The sequence below is a fragment of the Rhincodon typus genome, chromosome 14 (genome assembly GCF_021869965.1).
Source record: "Rhincodon typus isolate 14 chromosome 14, sRhiTyp1.1, whole genome shotgun sequence".
Classification (NCBI taxonomy): Eukaryota; Metazoa; Chordata; class Chondrichthyes; order Orectolobiformes; family Rhincodontidae; genus Rhincodon; species Rhincodon typus.
The window spans coordinates 22200202-22227698 of NC_063345.1; the positions used below are offsets into that span (position 1 = coordinate 22200202).

Sequence of the window (27497 nt, forward strand, 5' to 3'; positions counted from 1 at the left end):
AGGATGAGCTAAAATGACAATGTTATTGTCGTGGCTCCAAAAACAATGGAAGCTGCTCCTTATTCAAAATGGGGAATTTTATTGGCAAGTAATGAGCTAATTCCTGTCACAAAGAACTCAGGAAGAACGAAAAATTGATTAGAAAGAGGGAGATTTTCTCCCCATGAGGAAATTTGTAAGTGTATCAGTTCATTATATGTAAGTGCAGCTTCTAAAAGCAATTTGGCCTGTTCAGTTCAGGGATTGTTGACTTGTCCAGTGAGTCCATTGATATTGGTAAAAATATTATTCGTGTATTTTGTTACATTTCACGGTGCAAGGAACAGTAGACAATTGATTGAGACTTACTGGAATGTTTTATGTGTTAATATCATCTTGTGATAAATAGGGGAGATAAAAGTGGTGGCACATGTAATAACAGCATCCAGTACCCACAGTGAGGGGTCTTATTACCATGGATCCCAGCTTATGTTATCATTTAACTTGATCCTGGTCAGTAAAGTTAGTGTGCAACTTGTAGAGGACACAGGTTTAGTTACAGGGGTTTGTAACACTAGCATGGGTTTAGTAAGCCATTTCTCACAGTCCTGTTTCTAAATACTCAATATGTAGAGCTAGGGTGTGACTTCCAATGAGCATTTGCTCTTTAGCGTAGGTTTTCTCAATATACTTAGTGTCAGTGCCTTGTTAAAGAGATATGCGTACACCACTTTTTTTTTTATGATCTATAGTTAATAGTGACTTAACTCCAATCAATTTGTTTCAATTGTGTCCAATTGGCTGTCATTCTGATTCCATATTCGCATCTCTGAGGAGGCAGGACTTCTCATTCTCTTCTGCCCTGCACTCCTTGGTTAAATTGGCTGAGCTCTCTCACCCTGCCTAAACTCTGGAGGAGAAAAAGGAAGGAAATGATACTCATTTTTATTTTTAAAATGCAATTATTTGTGCTGATGCCTTTTAAATACTATTGATAAAAGATGGAGTCAGTTATACTCTTGAAATCCAGCAAAAGGTTAAGATAACAATTGAATAAATGCTTAGAAAATTGGATTATTTTCCAAGCAGTAATGTAAAAGGATGGATTCTGAGCTTGTTTATATGAAGTTCAATGAAAATTCAACCCATTCTGAACAGGAAGCTTTCCAGCAATTTGGAATAATGGTCAACCTTGTGTTTCAGAAAATCAACTTGTGGTTATATGCAAATTTATGCTAAATTATATTCCACATTTAAGTCCGGCCTTGATGTAAGATTGAAATAATGGGGATGTTCTTTCAATATTTCCTGGTGAGTTTAACGCTCCACAATGTTGTCTTGTAGATTCTTCTGGACCATTCTGTGTATAAAATGCAGCCTGTTGCCTAGCAGGAACTCCCCTAGCAATGTAATAGAATTTAACAGTTTCCTATAAATACAACATGAGGGTCTGATCCAAGCAAAGTATTTTGCTTTGTATTATACTTCTATTATCATATCTATGTTGGAGCTAGTTGTGGACTTTTGATGCAGAACTTGAAATGAAGCTCCATCCCTCACAGTAGTGACTACGAAAATATCAGGAATTTTTGATATTGAGCGTGCTGACAATTCCTGTTTTGCTTCATTTTCTTTAGAGCATCAGGCACTGTATACACTGCAATAGACATTGCCACTGGGCAAGAGGTAAGTCCTTGTCCTTAAGTTGCTTTCGTTTTTTGGCATTTTATGGAGTCTAGTCATTTTTCTGGAATGCTGTCTATTGTATCAAAGATTTTGCTACTTCTGTGTGTAATGCACCTCTTGATGCAACACATCCAATGATACCAGGAAACGCATTATAACCTATGCGTAAAGATGTATCTGTCATCATACCACTGCCTCTTGTGTACTGTCGATGTTTTTATAGTTTCCTTTTTTTTTCTCTAATCTAAAAGCTTGTAAAACATACAGGGCAGCATTTAATCTGGGAGACTCAGGTCCTGGCTGCAAGCTGGACAGTAGCTAAGAGCCCCACGTTGGAGAAGATCGATCATAATTAGTGGCCTCCATTTAGATTTTCCTGGAGGTGAAAATCCTGCCCCTGGAACCTGCTGGTCAGTCAGAGGCTGGGAACACTTATTGCAGGCAGCACCACTCAGAATAGTGCCAGTGTCTGGCAATGTACCAATCGGAGGCCTAGGATAAATGAGAGCCCCAGGGCCGTATGTTACATGCCCTTGCTGGGCATGTTTTCAATGGGAGGGTGGGCTCATTTTAAAAAAAAAAGGACATTGCCCAGACGACTCCCAGGTCAACCCCATAATATGGATGCCAAAATCAGCAACCCACCCACCATGTGTGAACAAATAAGGCTCCATTGAGATTGTGAAAAGCTCAACTGACCCCATAATGGTAGGGTGGAGGGGTGTGGTGTTAGTGGTTTTGTGGGCAGGTGGGTGGGAGTGGGCAGCTTGTTTTTGTTTACAAGTTTTTCTTTAAAAGTGCATAAAGGAAAGGGGGTCCCATCATTTTAGATGCTGAAATTGTGCATCAAGCCCTCCCCCCACCCTCCCCTTACCCAATCTCTCCAGGAGATACTACACTCCTTCCTTCCTCCCCACACAGACTTTAAAACATTACCCCCCCCACCCTCTCAATTCTTCCCTTCCGCCTTCCCCCTGCCCTCCCTATTGTGGCCACATCCACCTTCCCCAAAGCCCTTACCTCTGAATGAAAGATCCTGTCCCCTGTTGCCCAAATTTTCTTTTCTGCCAAGCTCCGAGCACAGTATGTTTAAACTGAAGCAGAAGTTGTACAGTAAAGGATGACAGAGTTGTGCATGGGTTTACCAGCAGCTTCCAGCCTGTTGTGTGTTTTTTCTTTTTTTTTACTGAAACCGTTAGTCCAGGATCAATTGGGGCCTTTACCTGAGACCAGATGCAGTACCGACAGCATCCATTATGGAGCTCTGGCATTGCTGGGTCTACTGGCCAACCAGACCGAGGAGTAGCTGCAGAATGTGGTACTTAGTGCCTTAGAGGGTTTTCTTAGTTTCTTAGTATTCCTACGGTATGGAAACAGGCCCTTCGGCCCAACAAGTCCACACCGACCCTCACAGCATCCCACCCAGACCCATCCCCCTATAACCCACCTAATCTACACATCCCTGAACACTACAGGCAATTTAGCATGGCCAATCCGCCTAGCCTGCACATCTTTTGGACTGTGGGAGGAAACCGGAGCACCCAGAGGAAACCCACGCAGACACGTTCTCCTTGCACTACCAGAAGGCAACTCCCCCTGTCAGTTGCTGGTCGAATATGAGCAGCAACCTGATAAGGCCCTTAAGTAGGCTTTAACAACCCATTCAAATTTAGCATTTGGGCAAGATTCCCATCTGCAAACCTCCCCACCCTTGACTTAAATAGGCAGAGGTGGGCATTCCGCATGGTCCCGGTAGGCATGTACCTGACCAAGTAAGTGCCCCCTCAAAATACTAAATTCTGCCCCCCTCCCCCCCTCCCCCTCCCCCCCCCCCCCCCCCGCCACCCCCGTGTGTAACCTAATCCCAAAGTCTTGCTAGACCATCAGAAAGAAGCACTCAAAGTATGATATATCTGTTTTTAAAAACAAAACAGGAGAGCCAGTTTTATTTTAATTGCAACAAAAAATTAAATTGCTGGAAAATGTCAGCAAGTCTGGCAGCATCTGTGGACAGAAATCCGAGTTAGTGTTTCTGTTCGAGTGACCCTTCCTCCAGTTCTGATTTACAGCATCTGCTGTTCTTTAGGTTTTCATTTTAATTGCAATTGCCTTCTATAAGATGCACTTTTGTAGCACCCTACAGTCTTCAAATATGGAAGCAAACATTTTGCTTAAATTATCACATTCACACTCGATTTTAAGGGTGCGATTATTTTTTCTGATGGAATCCAAATCAGACTAACATTTGGACATTCCCCAAATTTTTAGAAATTGGCCTTGCACTTGCAATCTGGAATAAGCATTGAACATCAGTGAGGCTGACTGATAACCTCCCTCTAACCTCATTTGCCAGTTCTATCGCCTCCTTTTTGCTGACTCACATTTGTAGGTGGGTTCTAATCAATTGCCAGACATTCTGCATACATTTCTCTGAGGAACTTTGTCCTTTCCAAATTCATGGCATTTGTTTGACATTTTGAACTCTGAAGCTGACAGCCATCTGACTGTATTGCATTTAAATTGATTTCCAGTTCAGTACATCCACCATTTGACAGCGAAGAGCGGAGACATTCTATCCCTAGGGCTTTTTATCTTGATAGACATTGTTAAACATCGGAGGAGGGGTAGCTGTATTTTATTATCGATATCACTGTTTGAGTGTTGTGGTGTAGCTGATTTATTGAAGGTGCTTTTCATTATTTGCACTCTGAATGTGTATGACATTTTGTGGAAAAAGGAGGAAACTGATGAAGAGAGGGAGATGGAAAATTCAAATATAGAATTTACTTTCTTCATTGACTTGCTGCCAATTCCTTTCATATCACTTGTTCCACGTGCATTGTTTGAAACATGGCCAATTCAGGCAGATAGCAATACAAAAGCAACAGCTGATAGCACAGGCTTTGACATTGCTTCTCTTACAACTGTATTTATGCTGAAACTGCATCATTTGTGAATCAATCAAATTTATTTTGGAATAAAAAGCATACATACCTTGTGTTTTGGCTCAAGGTCAGCTTTACAGGTGGAGTCAAATCAAACTCCATCCCCTTCTCACCAGATATCCCACATACATGTACATTGAAGCAAAAAAATGCTGGATTAAATTCAAAATAGGAATCCTATCTATGGGAAAGCAAAACAAATCAATTCTAACTTAGACTTGCACATCTAACAAAACAGATTAAACCTGAGATGTTCTGAATCTACCACAACAAAGGATGCGCTATTGAAAGTGGCCTGTTTTGGTTTTTAACTAAACATACTGTCAGACACTATCTCTCTAACCTCTGACCTCAACCAAATCTGATTACAGGTGGCAATCAAGCAGATGAACTTACAGCAACAACCCAAGAAGGAGCTGATTATAAATGAAATCCTTGTCATGAGGGAAAATAAGAATGCAAACATAGTGAACTATTTAGACAGGTGAGTCCTCAATCTCGAGGTTCTGCATTCTGCTTGCAAGTAATTCTGGAGGTTTTAGCAAATAAGGTCCCACACCTACAGTAGTTTAAACAGCTTCCCCCTTCCCTCTCCCATCGCCCCCTCCATTTCCAGTATCTTTATAACTAAAAGGTGGAAGTATTCAAAGTGTTACGACCTGCTGGGTTGGCCATAAATCGAGTTGAACCCTTTCTGTTAAAGTTTTTATGAATGTACACTCGTTACTCCAGTTTTGATATGACTGTCATATCAAAGTTGCTAGAAAGCATAGCCCAGGTTTCTGCACTAAAAAGGATTATTATTTATTACAAATAATTAACCTGCAGGTACAAGTAAACAGATGTATAGCGCCGCCGGCTAATCCCTTATAAACGCACAAGCACAACCAACAGCAAAAGAGCCTAATGGTGAGATGATCCGCCTTCGGTTGGCCAGACTTCCTGGTTTGTAAGATACACAGAATTTGTGTCAAGTGTCTGATGTATCCATTTAAAAGTCACAACTCACGGCAACTGCTGCAGGGGAGATAACCGGTTTCTGTCAGGTTTAAACTGAGTTTTTACTGTAGAGCACAGGCAGCTTCTGGGGAGAACAACTTGTCAGCTCCTGACCCTTAGCACATTGCAGGAACTCTCGGCCACAAAAATAGAGTTCACAATACACGTCAAATTTCATGCTGTGAAATTAGGCACCCATCCTGGTAAATCCCTGTTTGTAAAAACAGATTTTTTTTTTACAGTCCAGTGTTTAAACACAATATCACAAAGATACCAAACATAGAATACTCCATGACTTTTCTCACAACAGTGTCCAGATTAAATTTTAATACCTGGAGCCTGGCCCATCCTCTGCAACAAATCTAAGAATGTACTTTTTCTAGAAACATAGAGAGTAGGAGTGAGCCATTCGGCCCTTCAAGTTTACTCCACCATTCAATATGCTCACGGCTGATCACCCAGTATCATCAGTACTGTGTTCCCACTTCCCACACCCATTGATCCCTTTAGCCTGAAGTATTATATTTAACTCCTTGTTGAAATCATTCAATATTTTGCCCTCAGCAGCTTTCTGTGGTAGCAAATTCCACCGGTTAACACTGTGGTGAAGAAATTTATCCTCTTCTCAGTCCTAAATGTTCTATTCCCTGGTTCTAGATTTCCTGGCTATCGGGAACATCCTTCCTGTGTTTACCTTGTCTAGTCCTGTTGGAATTCTTTCATTATTTCAAAAATTATATTCTTTAAGGGGACATGAACATCAGAGAGGAAGCCAGTATTTGTTGCCTATCCCTAGTTTCCCTTAAACAAGTGATGGAGAGCCGCTTTTCTTGAGTCATTGTAGTCAAATGGCATATGTATAGCCATAGTGCTGATAGGGAGGGAATCCCAGGATTTTAATCCAGTATTGGGAAGGAATGGTGATTTAGTTCTGAGCCTGAATGGTGAATTGCTCCGAGAAACCTGGAAGGTGGCAGGAGAGAATTAGACTTCAATAAGACTACAAAGTAACGTGTGGCTAAAATTAACAATAGAAGTCAATGCAGGAGGTGGCTGAATTGTGGGCAAGGACAAGCAGCTTAAAAAGATGTCTGTTACATTTGGATGGAAGGAGCTCATAAAATACGCTAAACTGTTTTTAGAAATATTGGTTAGCTCTGTGCAAAATATGGTGTAAATACCTACAGGAGTGGAACTGAAAGTTTGATATATCTGTGACATGAAATCCACTTGCTCAAGTATTCAGTGGCTATGGAAGATTGCTAATGGTAAGTAGAGTCATATGGCACAAAAACAGACCCTTTGGTCTAAACAGTCCATGCTGACACTAATCCCAAACTAAAGTAGTCCCACCTGCCTGCCCTTGGCCCATTTCCTTCCAAACCTTTTTCCTATTCACTTACTTATTCAAATGTCATTTAAACATTGTAATGATACCTGCATCCACCATTTCCTCTGGAAGTTTGTTCCACACATGAGCTACCCTCTGTGTTTTTAAAAAAAAAAAATTGTCCCTCCTGTCTTTTTTTAAATCTCTCTCCTGCCACCTTTAAAAATATGCCCCTATTCTTGAAATTCCCCCATCTTAGGGGAAAGACAACTACCATTTATTTTATGAACCTTTTTTACAAGGTCTCCTCTCAACCTCCTACGCTCCAATGAAAAAAAAAGTCCCAGCCTATCTGTGGTTTGACATTTTTTTTAGAAGGGTTTGAAACATGGAGTTTTATGACCACCCTCCCCCTCAACACCACAGCGACCATCGCAACTGTATTGGAAATAGGGGAGCAGTCAAAACAAAGTGGGTGGCCAGCCTTCTGTCCTCCTGCTCTTCCTCAAACTGTTCTCCCATATTACATTGAGTAGAGGGTTAAGGTATCAAGCTGACCTCTCACTGCTGGGCCTATTCATGGCTGTTAAGTTGCCAAATAAAGATCACTTCAGCACCTCCGCTGCCCTAATGCAGTGGGCGGATGGAAGGAAGGAGGCCAGCTCACAACTTTTAATAGCTCAGAATAAAAGCAGGAAGTGTAGGTTGTATCCGGTTTTGAGGAGTCTCCTGTGTTGATTCTGGGCACTGTTCCTCAGGACAGAACCCACCTGTATTTGATTCTGTATCTCCCCATAACCTCAAACTCCAAACTCCCAACTGGTGATCCAATCCTTCCCGACAAAATCTTCAGACTCACATTGAAGTCCCAGTGTCCATGCTCCTCCTCCTTGGCAGTCCTTGTGGTCTGATCAACAGTCACTAGAGTGTTCTAGTGTTGCTGGGACTTCTTGGCTGTCAGCCAATCAAATTGGGTGGCAGTGCTCAAGGTCAAGACCACCACACTCTCCCTTTTAAGGCCACTCATGGCGATCTAAAGCCAGCGAGGCACTGACCGCATTTTTGACCAGGTGATGGTTTGGAAGGAATCTGCCCAGTCCAGCCTGTGTAAAATTCACCACATGGGTTCCCCATACCAGTCTGTTTCTGACTGATCCACAAAAATTCCTGTAAAGGTGCTGTTGTATCCCTCCCTTAGAGACAATGCTGTGATGGCTATTTTTAGGATCGTACTGCTCATTTATCATGCTTAGTACAATCATCATCATTGTTATCATACTTATCGAATACCAGGGAGAGGGGCCAATTGCTTAAAGCCCCCTGGGCATTGTGCTTGAATTGTTCACACAGTGAGATCAGGAGTTCATGTCTGGGAGTGATTCTGACTACCCTCTACACTGCCCAGTCATGAACTGTCCTTGCATTCACATCCTCAAAAAAAGTCATATCTTGTTGCTTTTCATGCTTTGCACGTAATGTTGGGCCACCTTTAAGATTTGCTAATAATGATTATTCTTTAAACAAGTTTCTGAGTGGTCGCTGTTTTGCTTTGTCAGTTACCTTGTAGGGGATGAACTCTGGGTAGTAATGGAATACTTGGCTGGAGGTTCTTTGACAGATGTAGTCACAGAGACCTGTATGGATGAAGGTCAGATAGCAGCAGTGTGCCGGGAGGTAAGCACAATTTTTAGTATTTCACATTTGAAATATTGAAATGTTAAATGTTGAGCACAGTAGTTGCCCTTGTGTTCCAGAACTTGCCATGCCCCTTGCCAACCTGTTTGGGTAAAACTGCAACACTGGTGTCTATCTAACCATGTGGAAAATTGCCCAGGTACGTCTTGTACACACAATGTAGAATAAATCCAACATTGCCGGTTACTGCCCCATCAGTCGAATCTCGATCATCAGTAAAGAGATGGAAGGTATCATCAACAGTGCTATCAAGCAATATCCGCTCAGCAATAACCTGCTCAGTGATACCTGGTTTGGGTTCCACCAGGGCCACTCAGCTCCTGACCTTATTGAAGCCTTAGTTCAAACATGGACAAAGGAGCTGAATTCCAGAGATGAGATTAGCATGATAACCCTTGATGTCAAGGCTGCATTTGACGGAGTGTGGCATCAAGGAGCCCTAGTAAGACTGGATATCAGGGGGCAAGCTGTCTACTGGTTGTAGCCATACTGATACATAGGAAGATGGTTGCGGTTGTTGGAAGCAAGTCATCTCCATCCCAAGACATCTCTGCAGGAGTTCCTCACGGTAGTGTCCTAGGCCCAACCATCTTCGGATGCTTCATCAATGACCTTCCCCCTCTCATAAAGTGAGAAGTGGGTTGTTTGCTAATGATTGCATAAGGTTCAGCACCATTCACAACTCCTTGGATAGTGAAGCAGTGTGTGTCAAAATGCAGCAAGACCTGGACAATGGTCTTGTGCTGACAAGTGGCAAGTAACATTCGTGCTATACAAGCATAAAATAATGACCATCTTCTTCAAAATAGAATCTAACCATTACCCTTTTGACATTCAACAGAATAACCATCACTGTCCCCACTACCAAACATCCTGGGGGTTACCATTTGTTACATATGGTGAATAGCTGAACCCCTCTGATGATTAAACTAAAATACAAGCCCCAGTCTGTTATGATAGGAGTAGGGGCTCCTCTCTAATAATTACCCCAGAAGCACACCGAAACCTCATCTTTCCCCTTGTAATTTATTATTAGTGGTTAAAAGAAAATCCCTGATCTCCACTTTACAAGTAAAAAGAAACAATTTATTTAACTCAACAATGAACAAATTAACAAAATTACTAACAAACTGACAATTCCCCCTTGGACTACTAACTACTTCCTAACTAGTCTAAATTCTACTGGAATACTGTTTAAATAAAGACAAGTCCCACTAAAATAAACCCAATTATTAAGAAGCAATAAATTATAACTTGATCTCTCCAAGTTTTTGCAGACTGTCATCTGGAATATTCCGTCATTTCCGGTCTCTTCACAAACCCCTTTCTTCCGTTAATTCTGCTATCAGGGATGTTTTATCTAATTTTAAGTGGGAACTTTGAGCTAAAGTACCTTGGTACCTTTTGATTAATTAGATAGGCTTTCTCTGAGAGCTGAATGGTGCTAACTCTGGCAGGTAGCAGATGCCTCTCTTTCAGATGGCAGTTGGCTCTCTCAGATTTTCCAAATGTCCACATCTTTTATATACCTGTAATGACATAATCAAATTCTTATAATATGATTAGTTTCAGGTTGTTAACACCATCATTAAACTCAATTGGCTTTCTATATCTAGGTGCTTTAAATCAATTGGCCAAATTCAAACTTGTCTTGGAAACGTGCTGCTTGGCTGTTCAACACAAAACGTTTCCGTTCGGGCACTCTCTGTGCGCCTGGATTTATAAACTTCCAAGCATACAATTCTTAAAAGGACCACTTTTTTTTTTTTATTTTCTCCCCCATGATCATTTTTAATCTCCTGCCTTCCAATTCATGGATATTCTACCCAATTTCATAACACATTGACTGGAAACTAAACTGACCTAGCCATACTAAAACAGTGGCTATAAGCAGGTCAGAGGTGCGAAATCTTGTGATGAGTACCTCACCTCTCTGACCAAACCCTGTCCATCATCTACAAGGCACAAGTCAAGAGAGTGATGCAATACTCCCCACTTTCCTGGATGGGTGCAGCTCCAGTAACATCAAGAAGTTTGACACCATCCAGGACAAAGCAGTCCACTTGAATGGCACCGCATCCAGAAACATCCACTCCCTTAGCTACTGACACTGTATAGCAGCAGTACGTATCTGCAGAAGATGCACTGCAGAAATTCGAAGTAAGAATTAAATTCTTACTGCAGGTTCTCTTCCAAGCCATTCACTACCACCCTGACTTTAAACTGTAATTGTTGTTCCTTCAGTGTTGCTGGATCAAAATTCTGAAACTCCTTCCCTAATAGCTTTGTGGGGTTGTTTTTCCTTTAGCAGTTTATGGGATGAGGGCATCACTGATCGGGCAGCATTTATTGCCCATCCCTAATTGCCCAGAGGGCAGTTAGGAGTCATCCACATTACTGTGTGTCTGGAATCACATGTAGGCCAGACCAGTAAGGATGGCAGTTTCCTTCCCTAAAGGACATTAGTGAACCAGATGGGTTTTTCTGATAATCAGCAATGGGTTCATGGTCATCAGATTCTTGATTCCAGATATTTTTAATTGAATTCAAGTTCCACCATCTGCTGTGGCAGGATTCGAACCTGGGTCCCCAGAACATTATCTGGGCCTCTGGATTAACAATCCAATGATAATACAACTAGGCCATTGTCTCCCCATTACCTCCCTCCAGTGGGTACATTAAATAAACTGCAGCGGTTCAAGAAGGTAGCATGCTGCCACCTTCTCGAGGGAAGCACGGAGTCAGCAATTAATGTTGTCCCAGTCGGCATCGACCACATCTTATGAATGAATTAAAAATATAATTCCCTGCTGCATCAACCCCACTACTCACCAGGGATTGCATGACTGATCTCACAGATACCATCCCTCATGTCCAGCCCTCCTCCGAGTCTGGAGTCTATTGCAGCCCCAGTGATGGCACTGCTGGGACTGAGGAGTTGCTGATGATAGGTAGGTAAATTCCTGATTGAGATTTAATCCTATTGAAGTTCTCTGAAATAGTCACAGCCACAGCAGAGTAGTTACAAGCTCTCTGGCCAATAGATGAGGTCACCACCGTGACTGCTAAATTCAGCCCATTTTGTGTACCCTAATAAATGAACATAAACAATACAGATGCCGCCTTAGGAATAAGAAACACTAGTTTGTTTCAGTTTTTCATCTAGAATAATTTAGCATGTGACTTTTGAAATGAAAATAGAATAAACTACTGGGATTGCTGGTTTCCTCCTTAAGCAACAGCTATCTTTGCAGTGAAGTCTCCGATAAAGGCCACGATGATATTTAATTACAGTCAGAAGGTAGGGATACTAAGTAATTTGTTGTCAAGAAATTGAATTGCTTGAAGTAATTGAAATTAATTAAATTGGAAAGTCCTTGGTGCTTTGCTGTGATGTTGACTGAGTATATTTTGAATTAAGAATAATCTCAAATGAGCATGACAGCCTTGGAGAAACGTAAACAAGTCAGCTTACCCCAGACTGCATTTACTCTGGGAACTAGTGAATTTTTTTTGGTAAGTCTTCATGCTGATGTACAACAACAACTTGTATAAGAACCTTAGGGTCATAAAACACTCGGACATTACACAGGAGTGTTTCAAACTATAGAAATGATACAGCACAGAAAGGGGTATTTGGCCCATCTTGTCCATGCTGACCCAAAGGCACCCAGATACCCTTTCTAATCCTGTGGCCCATAGCCCTGCAGCTTGTAACACTTAAGAGTCTGCACTTTAAGAGCTTAGGGTCTCTGTCTCCATCCCAGTTTGAGCAGCAAATTTCAGATACCCACCACCCTCTGCACAAAAAGCTTTTTCCTCACATCCCCTGTAATCCATCTGCCACGTAGTTTGATTCTGTGACCCCTGGTTTTTCAACTCTCTGCCAAGGAAAACTGGTTCCTCCTGTCTACTCTATCTCTACCCCTCACTATTTTGTGTACCTCAATCATATCACCCTCTGCCTTCTCTGTTCTGAGGAAAAATCCCCAACCTCTCCAATCTCCTCATAGCTACAGTTCTCCAGCCCTGGCAACTTTCTAGTAAGTCTTCTTTGCACCCTCTCCAGAACAATTCAGTGTCAAAAATTGTTAGGTAATGTTGATTATTGGACAGATTCTTACCAGTCATATGGAGGTTGGAAGGTCGGGACGAAAATTCTCTTATTCCAACCTTTGTGCCACCTTGCCAATGTGGAAGCCACCTGCTCTCTAATAGGTAGCTATTTTTTAATAGCTATGTGCCCACTTGGGAGAAGATCAGTGATGCTGCTGGTATCTTCCTGATAGCTGATCAGCCCTTAGTTGCACCAGAGCCACCTTGTGTCTGGGAGTGGTCTCCCAGCTACAGGCTTTTAGATCATGTATCTACCCTGAACCCCCAGGGCCCTGGGTTCCAGAGGGTCACCAGCAGCAACTGCAGACCACCATCTGGAGGAGTTTAATTTGAAGTCCCCAGAGGACCCATCCACAATGGGACACCTTGCCATCTCTTCCGTGTAGGTAACCAGCTCTTCTGATGGAACTGCCTGGAGCCTCGGGCACTCTGTCTGACCTTCTCACCTGCGCAGTCATCCAAAATGGACAGGGGTCTCTAAGGCAGCCTCTTAATTGATCGACGTGATTTTCCCTTTACGAAACCATCCTGGTTATGTCATGTGTTAATTATTGCTTTATATATGACGGCTCTGCTGTTGGCCATGACTCGTAGCCATAATGATGGGACCCATGCCCGCAGGGACCTAGGATGCCTCACAAAAGATCAAGTACAACTATCCCCTGAGGTTTTAAAAGATCCTGCAGCTGTATTCAGACTGGTAAATCTGAAAATTTCTTAATTTACGTTCTAAACAGATCTCAGGTTACCGTTGATCTGGAACAGCTCCAATATGTTTGAGTTGAGAAACAGTATTGACCTTAGTGACACAGGACTAATTGGGAGTAGCTGCATTAAGTACAGTCCATCCAATTTGTCTAAATTTTACAGTAATTTGCAACTCAGACTGTCATCTTTGCACAAATCCAAGCAGTGTAAGAGGTTTATGTTGCAAGTCAGTCAAACCATCATCTTGCACCACAGCATGTTTCATTTTTGATGGCTTCAAAAGGAGGGGATTTAAACATTATTTTGTTTTCATGTACGGTGCATGCAATTGTGATCTATGGTCAATGTGGGAGAGTTGTTTTTTAAGGTGCATTTTGATCCAGGACGAACCAGCAGTAGCATACTTTTTTGTTTTAGAAAGAAGTGACAATGCTTAAACCAAGCTTTATCTACTCAAACTTCATATTACAGTTCTTACTAATTTAAAGGATGGGAACATTGCTGGGAAGGCCAGCATTAATTGCACATGAGAAGATAGTTGTGAATAGTTTCTTGAATACAAAAACTTGCGATATCACTTCTGAGGGCACTTGAGAGTCAACCAGCTTGCTATGGGTGTGAACCCATTTGCTGACGAGACCATGCCTGCACAGTAGGTTTCCTTTCTTGCGAGACATTAATGAATCCAATTTGGTTTGCACAACATGTCTAAATCTATATCCATTACAAACCCACCGACTCCCACAGCTACCTGGACTATACATCCTCACACCCCACTTCCTGTAAAGACTCCATCCCATTCTCTCAGTTCCTCCGTCTCCATCGCATATGTTCAAATGAGGCCAACTTCGACAAGGGATCCTCCGAAATGTCCACATTCTTCCTCAACCGGGGATTCCCCAGCTCCGTTGTCAACAGGGCCCTCAATCGGGTCCGACCCATCTTCCGCACTTCTGCCTTCACCCCTTCTCTTCCCACCCGCAACAGCGATAGGGTTCCCCTTATCCTCACCTACCATCTCACCAGCATCCACATCCAGAAGATCATCAGACGCCATTTCCGCCACCTCCAGCAAGATGCCACCACCAGACACATGTTCCCCTCCCCTCCCTTTAACACACCTCCCAGCTCCCTGGCCAACATCTCTGTCTCCGGCTTGCTACAGTGTTCCAGTGAAGCCCAGCGCAAGCTGAAGGAAGAACACCTCATTTTCCGCTTGGGGACCCTACAGCCCTCCGGACTCAATATTGAGTTCAATAATTTTAGGGCCTAAACTCTCCCATGTCCCAGCCCCCCACCCTACATACCAGGCCTTGTTACCACATAGCATGCCACTACACACCCCCTGTTGTTAGTCACTAACAGTCCCCATTAACAATTATTCACCCTCCCAGCCTGATCGTTAGCAACTCCTTTGTCTGTCCAACTGTCTTTCTCCCTCTTTGGGCTCTATCCTATCGTTTACTCTCTACCCCACCCACCTCCCTATTTTCTGCATATAAACTGATGTTTTCCCAGCCGCCATCAGTTCTGAGGAAGGGTCACCGGACCCGAAACGTTAACTGTTTTCTCCTCCAAAGATGCTGCCAGACCTGCTGAGCTTTTCCAGCAACTTTGTTTATGTCTAAATCACCATTACAGATGCTAGTTTTTCAATTCAAGTTTAAAGACAGGGTCATTATTGCACAGATGTAGGCCATTCAGTCAAAGTTGTTTATGTTGACTGTCTGTAGAACAACCCAGTCAGTATCTTTCCCTGTTCCTTTATTCATTAATGGGATGAGGGCATTACTGGCTAGGCGGCATTTATTGCCCAGAAGTCAGTTGAGAGTCAACCACGTTGCTTTGGGCCTGGAGTCACATCTAGGCCAAACCAAGTAAGGATGTCAGCTTCCTTCCCTAAAGGACATTAGTGAGCCAGATGTGTTTTCCCGACAATCGACAGTAGATTCATAGTCATCATTAGAATCTTAATTCCAGGTATTTTATTGAATTCAAATTCCACCATCTGCTGTGGCAGGATTCAAACCCAGGTCCCCAGAATGTTATCTGGATCTCTGGATTCACAGTCTAGTGATCATGCCACTAGGCCATTGCCTCCCCTGGTCCATCCACATCACTCTGAAAGTTTGTTTCCTTTAAGGCCATCCAATTTCCTTTTGAAATTAATGATCATCACTGATTTCATCACCTTTGGCAGGTAGCAAGTTCCGAGTCATTACCTGCATCAAGATGTTCTTCCTTGCATCTTTTGCCTAAACTTTCAATCTGTAACCATGGAACAGTGGCTAATTAGAACAACTTCTCTTTGTCTACCTTACCAAAACCTGCCATAATCGAATACACCTCTATCAAATCTCCTTTGCTCCAAGGAAAACAGCCTCATCCTCTTCAAATTAACTATCTTGTCAGTAAAACCCCCTCATCCCAAGAACATTTGTTATATCTTCTCTGCAGCGTCTCTGGTTACCTGATAAAGGTCATAATATACGAGCCCATGGTGTTGGGGATCATATGTTGGCATGAATGGAGAATTGGCTCCAAGGGCAGGAAACAGTGGGTGAGGATAATGGATTTGTTTTTAGGTTGGGTTCCACCTGGGATGACTGCAGGGTCTGCAACTGTTCACAAGACGTATTAATGACTTGGTGGAAAGAAGTGAATGTACTTTATTACGCAAAAAATAGGTGGAAAGGCAAGTTCTGAGAGAGATACAATTTAGAGAGATATTGATAGGTGAAGTCAATAGGCAAAAATTTGGCAAATGGAGTATAACGTGGAAAAAATGTGAAGTTGCTCATTTTGGAAGGGAGAGCAAAAGATGGTAAAATAGCATAAACTGAGAAAAACTGCAAAAAGTTGCAACACAACGGGAATCGGGGTGGCTTGTGCACGAAACACAAAGCTAGCCGATAATCAGAAAGGCTAATGGAACGTTGGCCCTTATTTCATGAGGGTTGGAGTATGAGTAGGAAAGTCTTACTGCAACTATACAGGATGCTGGTGAGACTATGTCTGGAATACTGTGAGCAGTTTTGGCTCCTTTTACTAATGGACATATATCATTTCATTGGAAACAGTTCAGAGAAGGCTCACTAGGATTTTACCTGGTATGGAGGGCTTGTCTTATGAGCAAACAATAAACAGGTTGGGAGTCTAAGGACGCGAGGTGAGCTTATTGAAACGTAGAGGATTCTTAAGGGGTTTGAAAGGGTAAATGCGGAGAGGATGTTTCCACTCATTTAGGACCAGAGGACGAAGTCTCAGAATAAAGGAGCTCCAATTTAAGACTGAGATGAGGAAGAATTTCTTCTCTCTTGGAGGGTTTTAAGTATTTAAACAACTTGCCACAGAGAGCTGTGGGGGCAGAGTCCTTGTGTACATTTAAGGCTGAGATAGATTCTTGATCAGTAGGGAAATCAAGGGTTACGAGGAAAGAGCAGGAAAGTGGTCATGAAGAATGTCAGATCAGCCATGATCCTATTGAATGGTGGAGCAGGCTCAAGAAGCCAAATGGTCTTATTCTTCCTGTGTGGTAACCAGAACTGAACACACTATACTAATTGTGGCTTAATCAGCGCTTTAAAAACGCTCATCATAACTTCTCTGTTTCTGCACACAAGCCCTCTAATTTATGAAGTCAAAGATTCCATATGCTTTGCCAACGCTTTGTCAATATGTCCTGTCAACATCAAAAATTTATTTTCATGCACCCACAGGTCTCTCTACTCCTGTACACTCTTTACAAATGTGTCTGTATTTCCTGTCTCAATCATTTCTGCCAAAATGCATAACCTCACAGTTTTGAAGAAGTGTACATTTTCTACATCTGTGCAAAATTCCATCTTCCACTTTTCTGTCCATACTGCTGGCCTATCTATGTCTACTGTGATGCATTTGTATCCTGCTCACTGCTTGCCACTTTGTCGTCATCATCAAAGTTTGAAATTCTACTCTGTGCTGCATACCAGTTATTTATTCGCTGCTTGGATCATTATGTTTTGAGATACAATGACTGTATGCAGTGCTTTAGCCTGGAAAAATAATCATTTTTCACAATTTGCTTTTTTAATCAATCCACCAATTGCTAATCCAAGTTTACACTGGCCTTCCAATTCCATGAGCCTCTATTGTGTTAATTAGCCTTTCATGTGCATCGCAAGGTGGTGTGCTTTCCAATTTACACAGAATTTGACAGACTGTAAGAGTGCACATAGCAAGTAGTAAAGTTAGAGGTTGGCACATAAGATGACAAGTCACAAAATTAGAATTGTTTTCACCTCCGTGAGAAACCACTACTTCCCAGAATAGCAGTAGTATCAATTTGAGATTTGGCACCACCTTGTGGCTAAAGAGTGGACTGTCTGTTGCAAAAAATGGGGGTGAAAACAGGGAAAATGTCCTGTATACAAAATGTGCTGTGTGGCAGAGTATGAGTCTTTTAATCATTTCATGTTTAGTCATTATTTTTTCTTCTCATAAACCACAGTTGTGTTCTTCAGGCATCCAACACCCTAGAAATTGTTTAGAGATAGCAAGAACTGCAGATGCTGGAGTCAGAGATAAGTGTGGAGCTGGAGGAACACAGCAGGCCAGGCAGCATCAGAGGAGCAGGAAAGTTGACGTTTTGGGTCTGTTATGATTGAACATCCAAACCCTGTACACTTGTATCCCCCCGGCGGATGGCCTAAAAGCCCTCCGCTTCTTCCTCTCCTGCAGGCCCAAAGACAGAATCCCCCATGTCCTCACGTCACCCCACCGACCTCCATCTCCAATGTATCACTCTCCGCCACTTCTGCCACCTACAATCCAACCCCACAACCAAAGATATATTTCCCTCCCCACCCATATCTGCCTTTTGTAGGGACTGCACTCTCCGCGACTCCCTCGTCTGCTCCACCACCCCCGGCACCTTTCCCTGCAACTGCAGGAAGTACTATGCCTGACCCTACACCTCGCCGCCCCCCCCCCGCCACCAACCTCCATTCAAGGCACCAAACAAACCTCCCACATCAGACAGAGGTTCACCTGCATGTCTGTCAATGTGGTCTATAGCATCCACTGCTTCCAATGTGGCCTCTTCTACATCAGTGAGACCAACCGAAGGCTCAGACTCTTTTTTTTTTTTGTAGAGTACCTGCGCTCTGTTCGCAAGAAACGACAACACCTTCCAGTCGCCAACCATTTCGACTCCCTCTGACTCCCTGAGCAACATGTCCATCCTGAGCCTCTTCCAGTGTCACAATGATGCCACCCACAAACTGGGGGAGCAGCACCTCATATTCTGCCTTGGGAGCCCACAATCCAGTGGCCTAAATGTAGATTTTACCAGTTGCATAACCTCATTCCATGACCGACTCTCCCTCTCATCCCCGCCTCCTTGCCCTGACACAACTTGTCCATCTTCTCTCCCACCTATCCACTCTTCCCACCTCACTGACCAATCCCCACCACTCCCTACCTGCGCTCACCTATCCCCATCCCACCTACTTTTCTTAGCCCCATCCCTCCTATTTATTTCTGAACCCTCTTTGCCCTCCCCCATTTCTGAAGAAGGGACCCAACCTGAAACGTCAACTTACCTGCTCCTCTGATGCTGCCTGATCTGCTGTGTTCCTCCAGATCCACACTGTTATCTCTGACTCCAGCATCTACAGTTCTTACCATTTCCAAGGCTGACTCTTCTTTAGGAGTTGATGCAAAGGTGCCAGGATGGAGGCCAGGTTTTGTTGAACTTTCCATAATAGTTAATAAGCCCAAGGAAAGACCTAAACTCTAGTACAGATGTGGGAGTGGGGGCACCTTTGCTTGCCCTCACTTTATCTTCCAAAAGGTGTAATCCAGTCTTGCAGACTCTGTAGCCCAAATAGGACACTTGAGTGCCCAAAAGACACATTTTTCCCTTCTAAAGTGTATGACCATCTGGGAGAAATATCTAAGGATTATGTCCAAGTTCTCTAAGTGCACCTTATTGGTCTTCCCTTTTACTCCACATTATCTAGATAAATGGCGACCTGGAGTAATTTTTCATTGTCCGCTGGGAAAATTGCACGGGCTGACGATACCCCAAATGGCTGTCTCATATGTTAGTACAAGCCCTTATGGGTATTAGTTGTAGCATACTTCTGGGAATCTCTATCTAACTGCAATTACAAGTACATGTGACTCATGGCCAGCTTTGTTGGCCCAGATCCTGAAGAAAATTTTAAACCATTTGGCTGAGGCTTGGCTTTAGTTTTGGGGGTTTTGCTGTGGGCTGACCCAGAGTCCCTCTGTTCAGGATATGTCCTGAGTGAGGTGGAGGTTATGCATTTTCCTCCACTAAAGTGGTGTACCCCTAGCTCAGTTGGATTGGCAAGGGTGTCCCCTTCCTTCAGAATACCTTGCATATACCCTACTCATATCCTCCACTTGCTGCATTTTCCAGTGATAAATCCATTTGTAGATCCTATTTGAATTCCAGTTGGGCTTCAGCTAGCAGCTGCTTTTGCATGGTTACATCATAATCTTACATACCAAATGGTTTCTCAGCATCTCATTAAGGGTTAAACCAAAGCCACATACGTCTGATAGTCATTTCTAACCTAGTCCAAAATCCACATACCTATTTCCCCGATTCCCGATTTACCGAGTAAAACTGATAGCATCTCTGAATTAGAGATGACTTGGGGTCATAATATTCCTTAACTAAATCCACCAACTCTTGAAAGCTTTCAGTGTCTGGTGCCTCAGGGAAAGTTAGGCTCCTAATAACCGAAAAAGCTACCAGTTCGCAAGCTGTCAGGAGAATTACTCATTGCTTTTCATCTGTCCCAAAGTGTTTTGCTTGGTTTAAAAAAAAACACATTCTTTCCACATACTGGGCCCAGTGTTCGATGGCAGGATCAAATTAGTCAAGCTTCCCAAATAATGGCATGATGCCAGAAATGCTTACCCTAACTCAAAGGCAACTGTTGCAAGTGAGTTTCTTTAGGAGTGTGCTTTTCTCTTGTCACCACTGAAGTAACTCCACAGAGGCCAGTATCCCATCAGCAAGTCACCCTTTATTTACACGTGGAGATTTCTTGACACTGCTTCAGCTTTCTCAGTGAGCAGAATCTCTGACACTCCTGTTTATATCCATCAGCCAGGACTCCGATTGTGGCTGTTAATCTGGTCTAATCAGGGAACTCCTGTTCAATGAAGTCCACCTGGCTGCCCTCCTTATAATCACTGCACAAACAATGTGATTGAGGGCATCCTCCGTATGAAGGGAGGACTCCACCTTCACAAGGACTGTGCGGTGGTCACTCTTACCGATACTGTCATGGACAGATGCAGGTAGATTGGTGAGGATGAGGTCAAGTAAGATTTTTCCCTCTTGTTGGTTCCCTCACCACCTACCAGAAGCCCAATCTAGCAGTCGTGTCTTTTTAGGATTTAACCAGCTTGGTCATATTGCTGCTACCAAGCCACCCTTGGTGATGGACATTGAAGACCCTCACCTATTTGTCTCTTTGAACATCACTTGGATGACAGAAAGTGGGTGAAAATGTGGAGTACTGATTTATCAGCCCACAGGAGGTGGGAGGAGCAGGAGGTTTCCTCGCCCATGGAGTCTGTTTCCCTGCTGTATGACTCTATGACTCTCTATGTTTGACCTTACACCATGAACGTAGAACAGTACAGCACAGTACAGGCCCTTTGGCCCACGATGTTGTGCCGACCTATTATCCTATTAAGATCAAACCACCCTGCATATCCTACATTTTACTATCCTCCATGTGCCTATCTAAGAATCGCTTCTGTGCCTCTCATCATCTTGTATACCTCTATCAAGTCACCACTCCTCCTTCTTCACTCCAATGAAAAAAGCCCTAGCTCCCTCAAAATTTTCCTCATAAGACCTGCCCTCCAGTCCAGGCAGCATCCTGGTAAATCTCCTCTGCACCCTCTCTAAAGCTTCCACATCCTTCCTATAATGATGTGATCAGACTGAATACAATATTCCAAATGAGATTTCATGGGGTCCAGAGTCAATGAGGTTGTTGACTTGCTCACTGAGCTAACTTGTTTTCATTCAGATGTCTCAACATGTGGTTGAGAGGCCTCACTGACGATGTCACGTAGCACGGTGACGAAACGTCTGAACGAGAACAAGCCAGCTCGGCAAGCAAGTCAACAACCTCACCCACAACCCGAGCTGCAGATCTTTGCTAAAACTTTAAAGTCCGGAGTCAATGTTGGGTCCTATAGGGCAACTTCTTCCCAACTGTATATGGCACCAAGTGTCCCACTTGACAACAGTATACCCAGGGATGGTGATCAACCCCAAGATGTTGGTAAGGAGGACTTCTCAGGATCACTAAAACTGTGTGAGTACCATTGTGGTTGCTGATGCTTTGGTCATGCTGGGTGTTCTATCAGGTTTCATAATTTTATCACCTTTGTAGTGGCTCAATACAATTGAGCAGCTTCCTGGGCCATTTAAGGGTCATCCACATTGCTATGGGTTCGGAGTCATATGTAGGTCAGATCAGGTGAGAACGACTGACAGATTTGCATTCCCGCAGGGGCATTAGTGAATCAGATGGGTTTTTACAGTCACCATTTTACTAGCTTTTAATTCATTATTTATTCATTGAATTAAAATTTCACCACATGCTGTGCTGGGATTCAAACCCATGTGTCCAGACCATAAGCCTGGGTCACTGGATTACTACCCCGGGACAATGCCACTATGCCATCACCTCCTTGTATAATTACTTGCCGTATGATTTGCCCAATGTTCAACCTATATTTAATCACCTGAATCAAGGCCTATATGGCATCTATTAGAATAGCAAATGCTACATTAATAGTCGTTGATCCTTTATCTAACTATCCGCCTTGGTTCAATGGTAGCAACGCCACTGAGCGAAAAGCTTGTGGCTCAAGTTTCAATTGGAATTAATCACATAATCTAGCCAGTTTATTCACTGAGGTACGTAAGTAGTATCAGAGACAGTATCTATTAAAACCCATTTGCTAGCTTGAAGTTCAGGTCCAAAGTATTGTAACCCATTGGCACCATTCAGACAGTCCATAGTGAAACCACAGCTTGAGTATTATGTACAGTTTTGGTTTCATTACATAAGGAGGAGTATAGTTGCATTGGAGGCAGTTCACCTGAAATTTACTAGATTGATTTCAGAGAGGGGCTTGCCTTATGAAGAGAGATTGAACAGTTTGGGCCTATACTCTGGAGTTTAGAAGAATGATCAGAGATCTATTTACAGTAGAAAAGATGTTAAAGAGGATTGACAAATCAGAAGCAAAGAGGATGTTACTTCATGAGACAATCTAGACGAGAGGCCATCCTTTTAGGATAAAGGTAGCAGATTTAATACAGAAATGGAGATAAATTACTTCTGTCACAAGATTGTAAATCTCTGGAATTGGCACCCCAGAGTATGGTAGATGCTGAGACCTTGAATAAATTTAAGGAGTTGATAGATTTTTAATATAGCAATGGAATAAAAGATTTAGCGAACAGGCAGGAAAGCTGAGTTGAGGCCGCGATGAGATCAGCTATGGTTGTATTGAGTGATGAAACAGCCTCAAAAGACCAAACTGCCTACTTCTTATGCCTTACTCTTATGTTCTCATTTCCTAACTGGAATGGGCAAACATTAGATGCAAAGTAGGCTCTTGGCAAGTGAAGATCTGGTAGCTTTTGATGAGGCACTGGCCTCTTGTTAAGTGATGGCAAAGGGTTTTATGGAGGAGGAGGGAAGGTGAACTTACTCCCATGGAAAAACAGGAGCACCTGACCTATCAGAAGACCAGCTTTTATCCTTTGAAACGGTTGCCAACTTGCTTCAGCTGGTGAATTCTGCTCCTTGGGCCCTAGATAGCATGTCATTGGGATCCTATTAATGTTTTCATACCCATTTCTCATTTATGTCCAAAGCAACTTCACGAATCTGGGAAAGCCTATCCATTGCCAAGGCAATCAACTCCCACTGAGAAGCATTATAACTCCTGTGCTATATTCACCTTTTTTTCTTTTCATTTATGCTTTGACCAACTTAGTTGTTTACTTGACAAAATCTGCACTTTTGAGGAGTAGAAACTGTTAAGGTAAATAAAACACAAATCTGGTTTCTTGTGAAGTTTGGCAGCACTGCAGTAACATGCTACAGAAATGGCTACAGCGATATCTGATACAGCAGGAGAGTGGCGAATGGAGAAGGAGTCATAAAACATGATGTTACTTACAAGCTGTAGGGTTCATGTCTGATTCTGGAAAATAATAGTTCTTCCCCAGGCTAGTAGGCTATTCCACTTGTGCTACTTGCTTCTCCAGGGTTCAGGCAGACAGGAGAAATGGCCTCACACAAACAATGACTCTCAACAATTGTTGAATCAGTCCTCTCTCATTGGCATCCTTCCACCTACAAAGGATGATGAGCATACAGTAAACCCACTGGGGTTGGAGTAAGTTTCATCTGCTACACCACGGCTAATGGCTGAAGAGACCAATTGACAAGAAGCATATCCTACCACGTGTCAAATGTGAGGTGGATACCAGATGTTTTTGGAATTGACACCTATTGCCAAGCCACTGTGAAAACTGACCATCTTGGCACTCGCAGACTCATGAGTAATGTCACCATTTCCTTCTATCACCCAGAGTGTGAAAATAGATGTTTAGGGACTTCATGGTAGATTCTGTTGGGATTACTTAGGAAGTAAACTGCTCATTAACTTGAGCTGTTTGGCATAGACGGTAACAAGTTGTTATTTTATTGGATATAACTTTGAATCCAGTCCATTGTATAGGAATGAAATTATCCTTTCTTTTTTCATAAATGCTCTTTGAAAAGGCAGTTCTTTGTGAACTTTTAGAACAAAGCATCCCATAATTCAAGTAAATTGGTAATAAATCCCTGGTCTTGCTCAAAAATCTAAAGGTTGCTTAGTCAGTGAATGAAGAACAGATTTTGCTGTATAGAATGATCTTCTGTTAACTAATATTTTAGAATTTACACTATGTTTTAAAGCAGTGTTATCTTGGGTGATTGTTTGCAACTTAAAGCAATCCATATCTGGTACAACAACAAAACTACTGCAAGTGCTGGAAATCTGAAATGAAGAGTGTGTTGATATCAGCTTGGATTTTACCCCATCTCCTGGGAGCCCGTAAAATCCTGACTGATAGCTCTGTCTTACTCTCTCTACAGTTGCTCCTTTGTGCTTACAACAGACATGGAAAAGTATTTGTAATATGATGCATTTTTTCCCTTTCCAACAGTGTTTACAAGCTCTGGAATTCCTTCACTCCAATCAGGTTATCCACAGAGATATCAAGAGTGACAACATACTGTTGGGAATGGATGGATCCGTTAAGTTAAGTATGTAGAACAAGTTAACTGTGATTTACCCTGAACCAATCCAAGCTGGTTTTCCATAACTAACCGGCATTTGCCCAAATGACTATTGTTTTGTAACAAATTATCATCTGTAAATGCAATCTCTAAATATTATCTCACAATGACTTGGGCGGGAGCATCTTCCTTGGTAAAGAAAGACCCAAGGTATTCATGAATATCTCCGCTTAATTCCATGCATGGATCTCTGTCTTGGTCTTTAATTCGCCCTACACCACCTCTTGCTGCTCTGTTTTCTTTATCTTGGCTTTCAATCTTTTCTCTTTTTTCTTCTTCTTCTTTTCTTCAGTTCCCTTCTGAACCTTCTGCTCAACCTCTCTCTCTCTCTCTCTCTCTCTCTCTAGCATTATAATGTTGTTATCCAATACTTCCTCCTGTCTCCTTTTTTCAGATGTTATGTCCTTCAGGCTTAACAAAAGGACTGGTCTCTTGCCTAGTTTCCCAGCCAGTAAACAAAACAACCAGGCAACCACCCTCCTCCCCCGCCCCCACTTCATGGTGAGAAGTGACCATAGCCAGGAGTTATTTTCCTTCACCCTTCCTCAGCAGCAAGCAGAAAGACCGATTGTATTAGATCTGTGGGAGCATCCACTATCAGCTAATGATTAGAATGCTGCCACTAATCCTCCTAATTTACTCTTTTTTTAAAAAAAATAAATAAGCGCTAGTGGTTTACACAGCTCCTGGAGAGGCACTGTAGTCAATATGTTAATTCCTCCCCCTTTCCATCCTTTCTGCAGTACCTTGTAACCAGGAATATTTATTGTTCAGTTCTGCCCTCCTTTGAGCCAGATCTCTGTTACCACCAAAACATCCCATTAATGCATGGCTATCTGTGTTGGTAACTTACCAATCTTATTTCCCAATTTGCATGCATTCACAGATGTATGTTGGAAACCTAATTTTAATACTTTCTTTCTTTCCCTCTTTATACTGTATTGATCCAGTACTTTGCTATTTCCTAATAGCTCTCACCTAATACTCTTTGCTCTTTGGTATTTCTTTATGGTATCCAGGTTCTCGCACCCCTGTCAAGTTAGTTAGTTTAAACTTTCACCAACAGCACCTACAAATCTCCCTACAAGAAGTCCATTGCAGCTCAGGTTAGGTGCAGTTTGTCAGGCCAGTACTGATCCTAATGCACCAGAAATCAAAGACACTCCGTCCTGCACCATTTCTTCAGCTATACGTTCATCTACTTAATCTCCATATCTCAAGTCAGTTGTATGTGCAGTGCTCAAAGTAATCTGGAGGTTACCACTTTTGAGATCCTGCCTACTTATTTCCTATCTAGTTCCCTAAATTCTAACTGCAGGACCACATCCTTTTTTTTTTCTCCAAGCTTATCATTGGATCATGTTCACCCTCCCCCCAGAGGATGGCCTGCAGCCAATCAATGACGCCCTTGACCCCCGGCACCAAGGGGGAGATGTGCCAGCCAAGACTGATGCCTGCAAATGCAGAAATGCCATTCTGGTCCACCAACTATTGAATATCCCATCATCACTGCTCTTCCATCTTCTTCACGGTCCTCTCACCCCACACCTATGACCTTGGACCAGCAGGCCATGTACTAACCAGATGATCCCTCCCCTTCATCAGTGTTCACGATGAAACACTGGAGAGTGAAATGCACCTGGGAGACATCCTACATTACCTGTCTGATTCTTCTTGACTGGCTGGTGGGTGGTATCCTACTGTTAAGCTACAGGGCAACCACAGCTATAAACATGCTGGCCCCAATGCTCCCAGATGCACAGGTATGCTGAAGTGATGCCAGTTACTGCTCAAACTCTGATCCCAGCAACTGCTGACACTTCCTGCACTTCATGGTATCCACTAGCTAACAAATATCCTAGCGTTCCTATACAGAACAGCATGTGAGCCCAGAAATTGGCCATGTTGGCCCCTAGCTATTACTAATAAAACATACTAGTTAAAAGTAGGCTCACCAGCTACTCGCTTGTAACTGATTTTAACATTTTTTTTAAACTCCGCTCCTTGCATCGTTCCTTTCAAATAAAAATAATCAGAGCATCTGACATAAAATTCCATAGATGCAAGCCACCCTCTGATCCCTGGTCAGAAAAAGGCTCCACCTTCCCTGAGGCTCCAAAATAGAAGCATTAGGAACACATGAGCTTGAATGTACAGGCCCTCGAGCCTCGTCTTCCATTCAATAAGATCATGCTTGATCTGGTTGTAACCTCATCTACATTCCTCCCTAGCTGTGGCAATCTTTCATCCCTTGTGTAAAAAGACTCTATCCACTTCTGCCTGAAAAATACTCAAGATCTCTGCTTCCACCACCTTCTCAGGAAGAGAGTTCCAAAGATTCATGACTGAGAGGAAAGCTTTGCCTAATCTCATCTTTAAATGGGTGATCTCTATTTTTACCAGTGACCCTGAGTTCTAGATTCTCCTCTCTACATCCATCTTTCAAGTTCATGTATGTTTCAATGAAGCCACCTCTTACTCTTAAACTCCAGCAGGTACAAACGTAGCCTGTCCAATCTCTCCTTGTAATACAAGCCACCCATTCAAGGTGGATTGGATAATCTTCTCTGAACTGCTTCCAATGCATTTACATTCTGCTCCATTTTTAATTTACATAAATAGTAGACCATT

At 42.7% G+C, this 27497-nt stretch overlaps 1 protein-coding gene across 5 annotated transcripts in view; it reads left to right on the forward strand.

The window, feature by feature from the left end:
* The window catches only part of LOC109911891 (serine/threonine-protein kinase PAK 3-like), a 224092-nt gene that overhangs the window by 185529 nt on the left and 11066 nt on the right, over positions 1–27497 (forward strand). For all 5 annotated transcript variants that reach the window (XM_048605192.1, XM_048605191.1, XM_048605190.1 and 2 more), the window contains 4 exons: positions 1617–1665; positions 4982–5094; positions 8496–8613; positions 24734–24833. In XM_048605192.1, coding sequence (XP_048461149.1) covers positions 1617–1665; positions 4982–5094; positions 8496–8613; positions 24734–24833 — 380 coding nt within the window. The remainder of the gene's footprint in view (positions 1–1616; positions 1666–4981; positions 5095–8495; positions 8614–24733; positions 24834–27497) is intronic.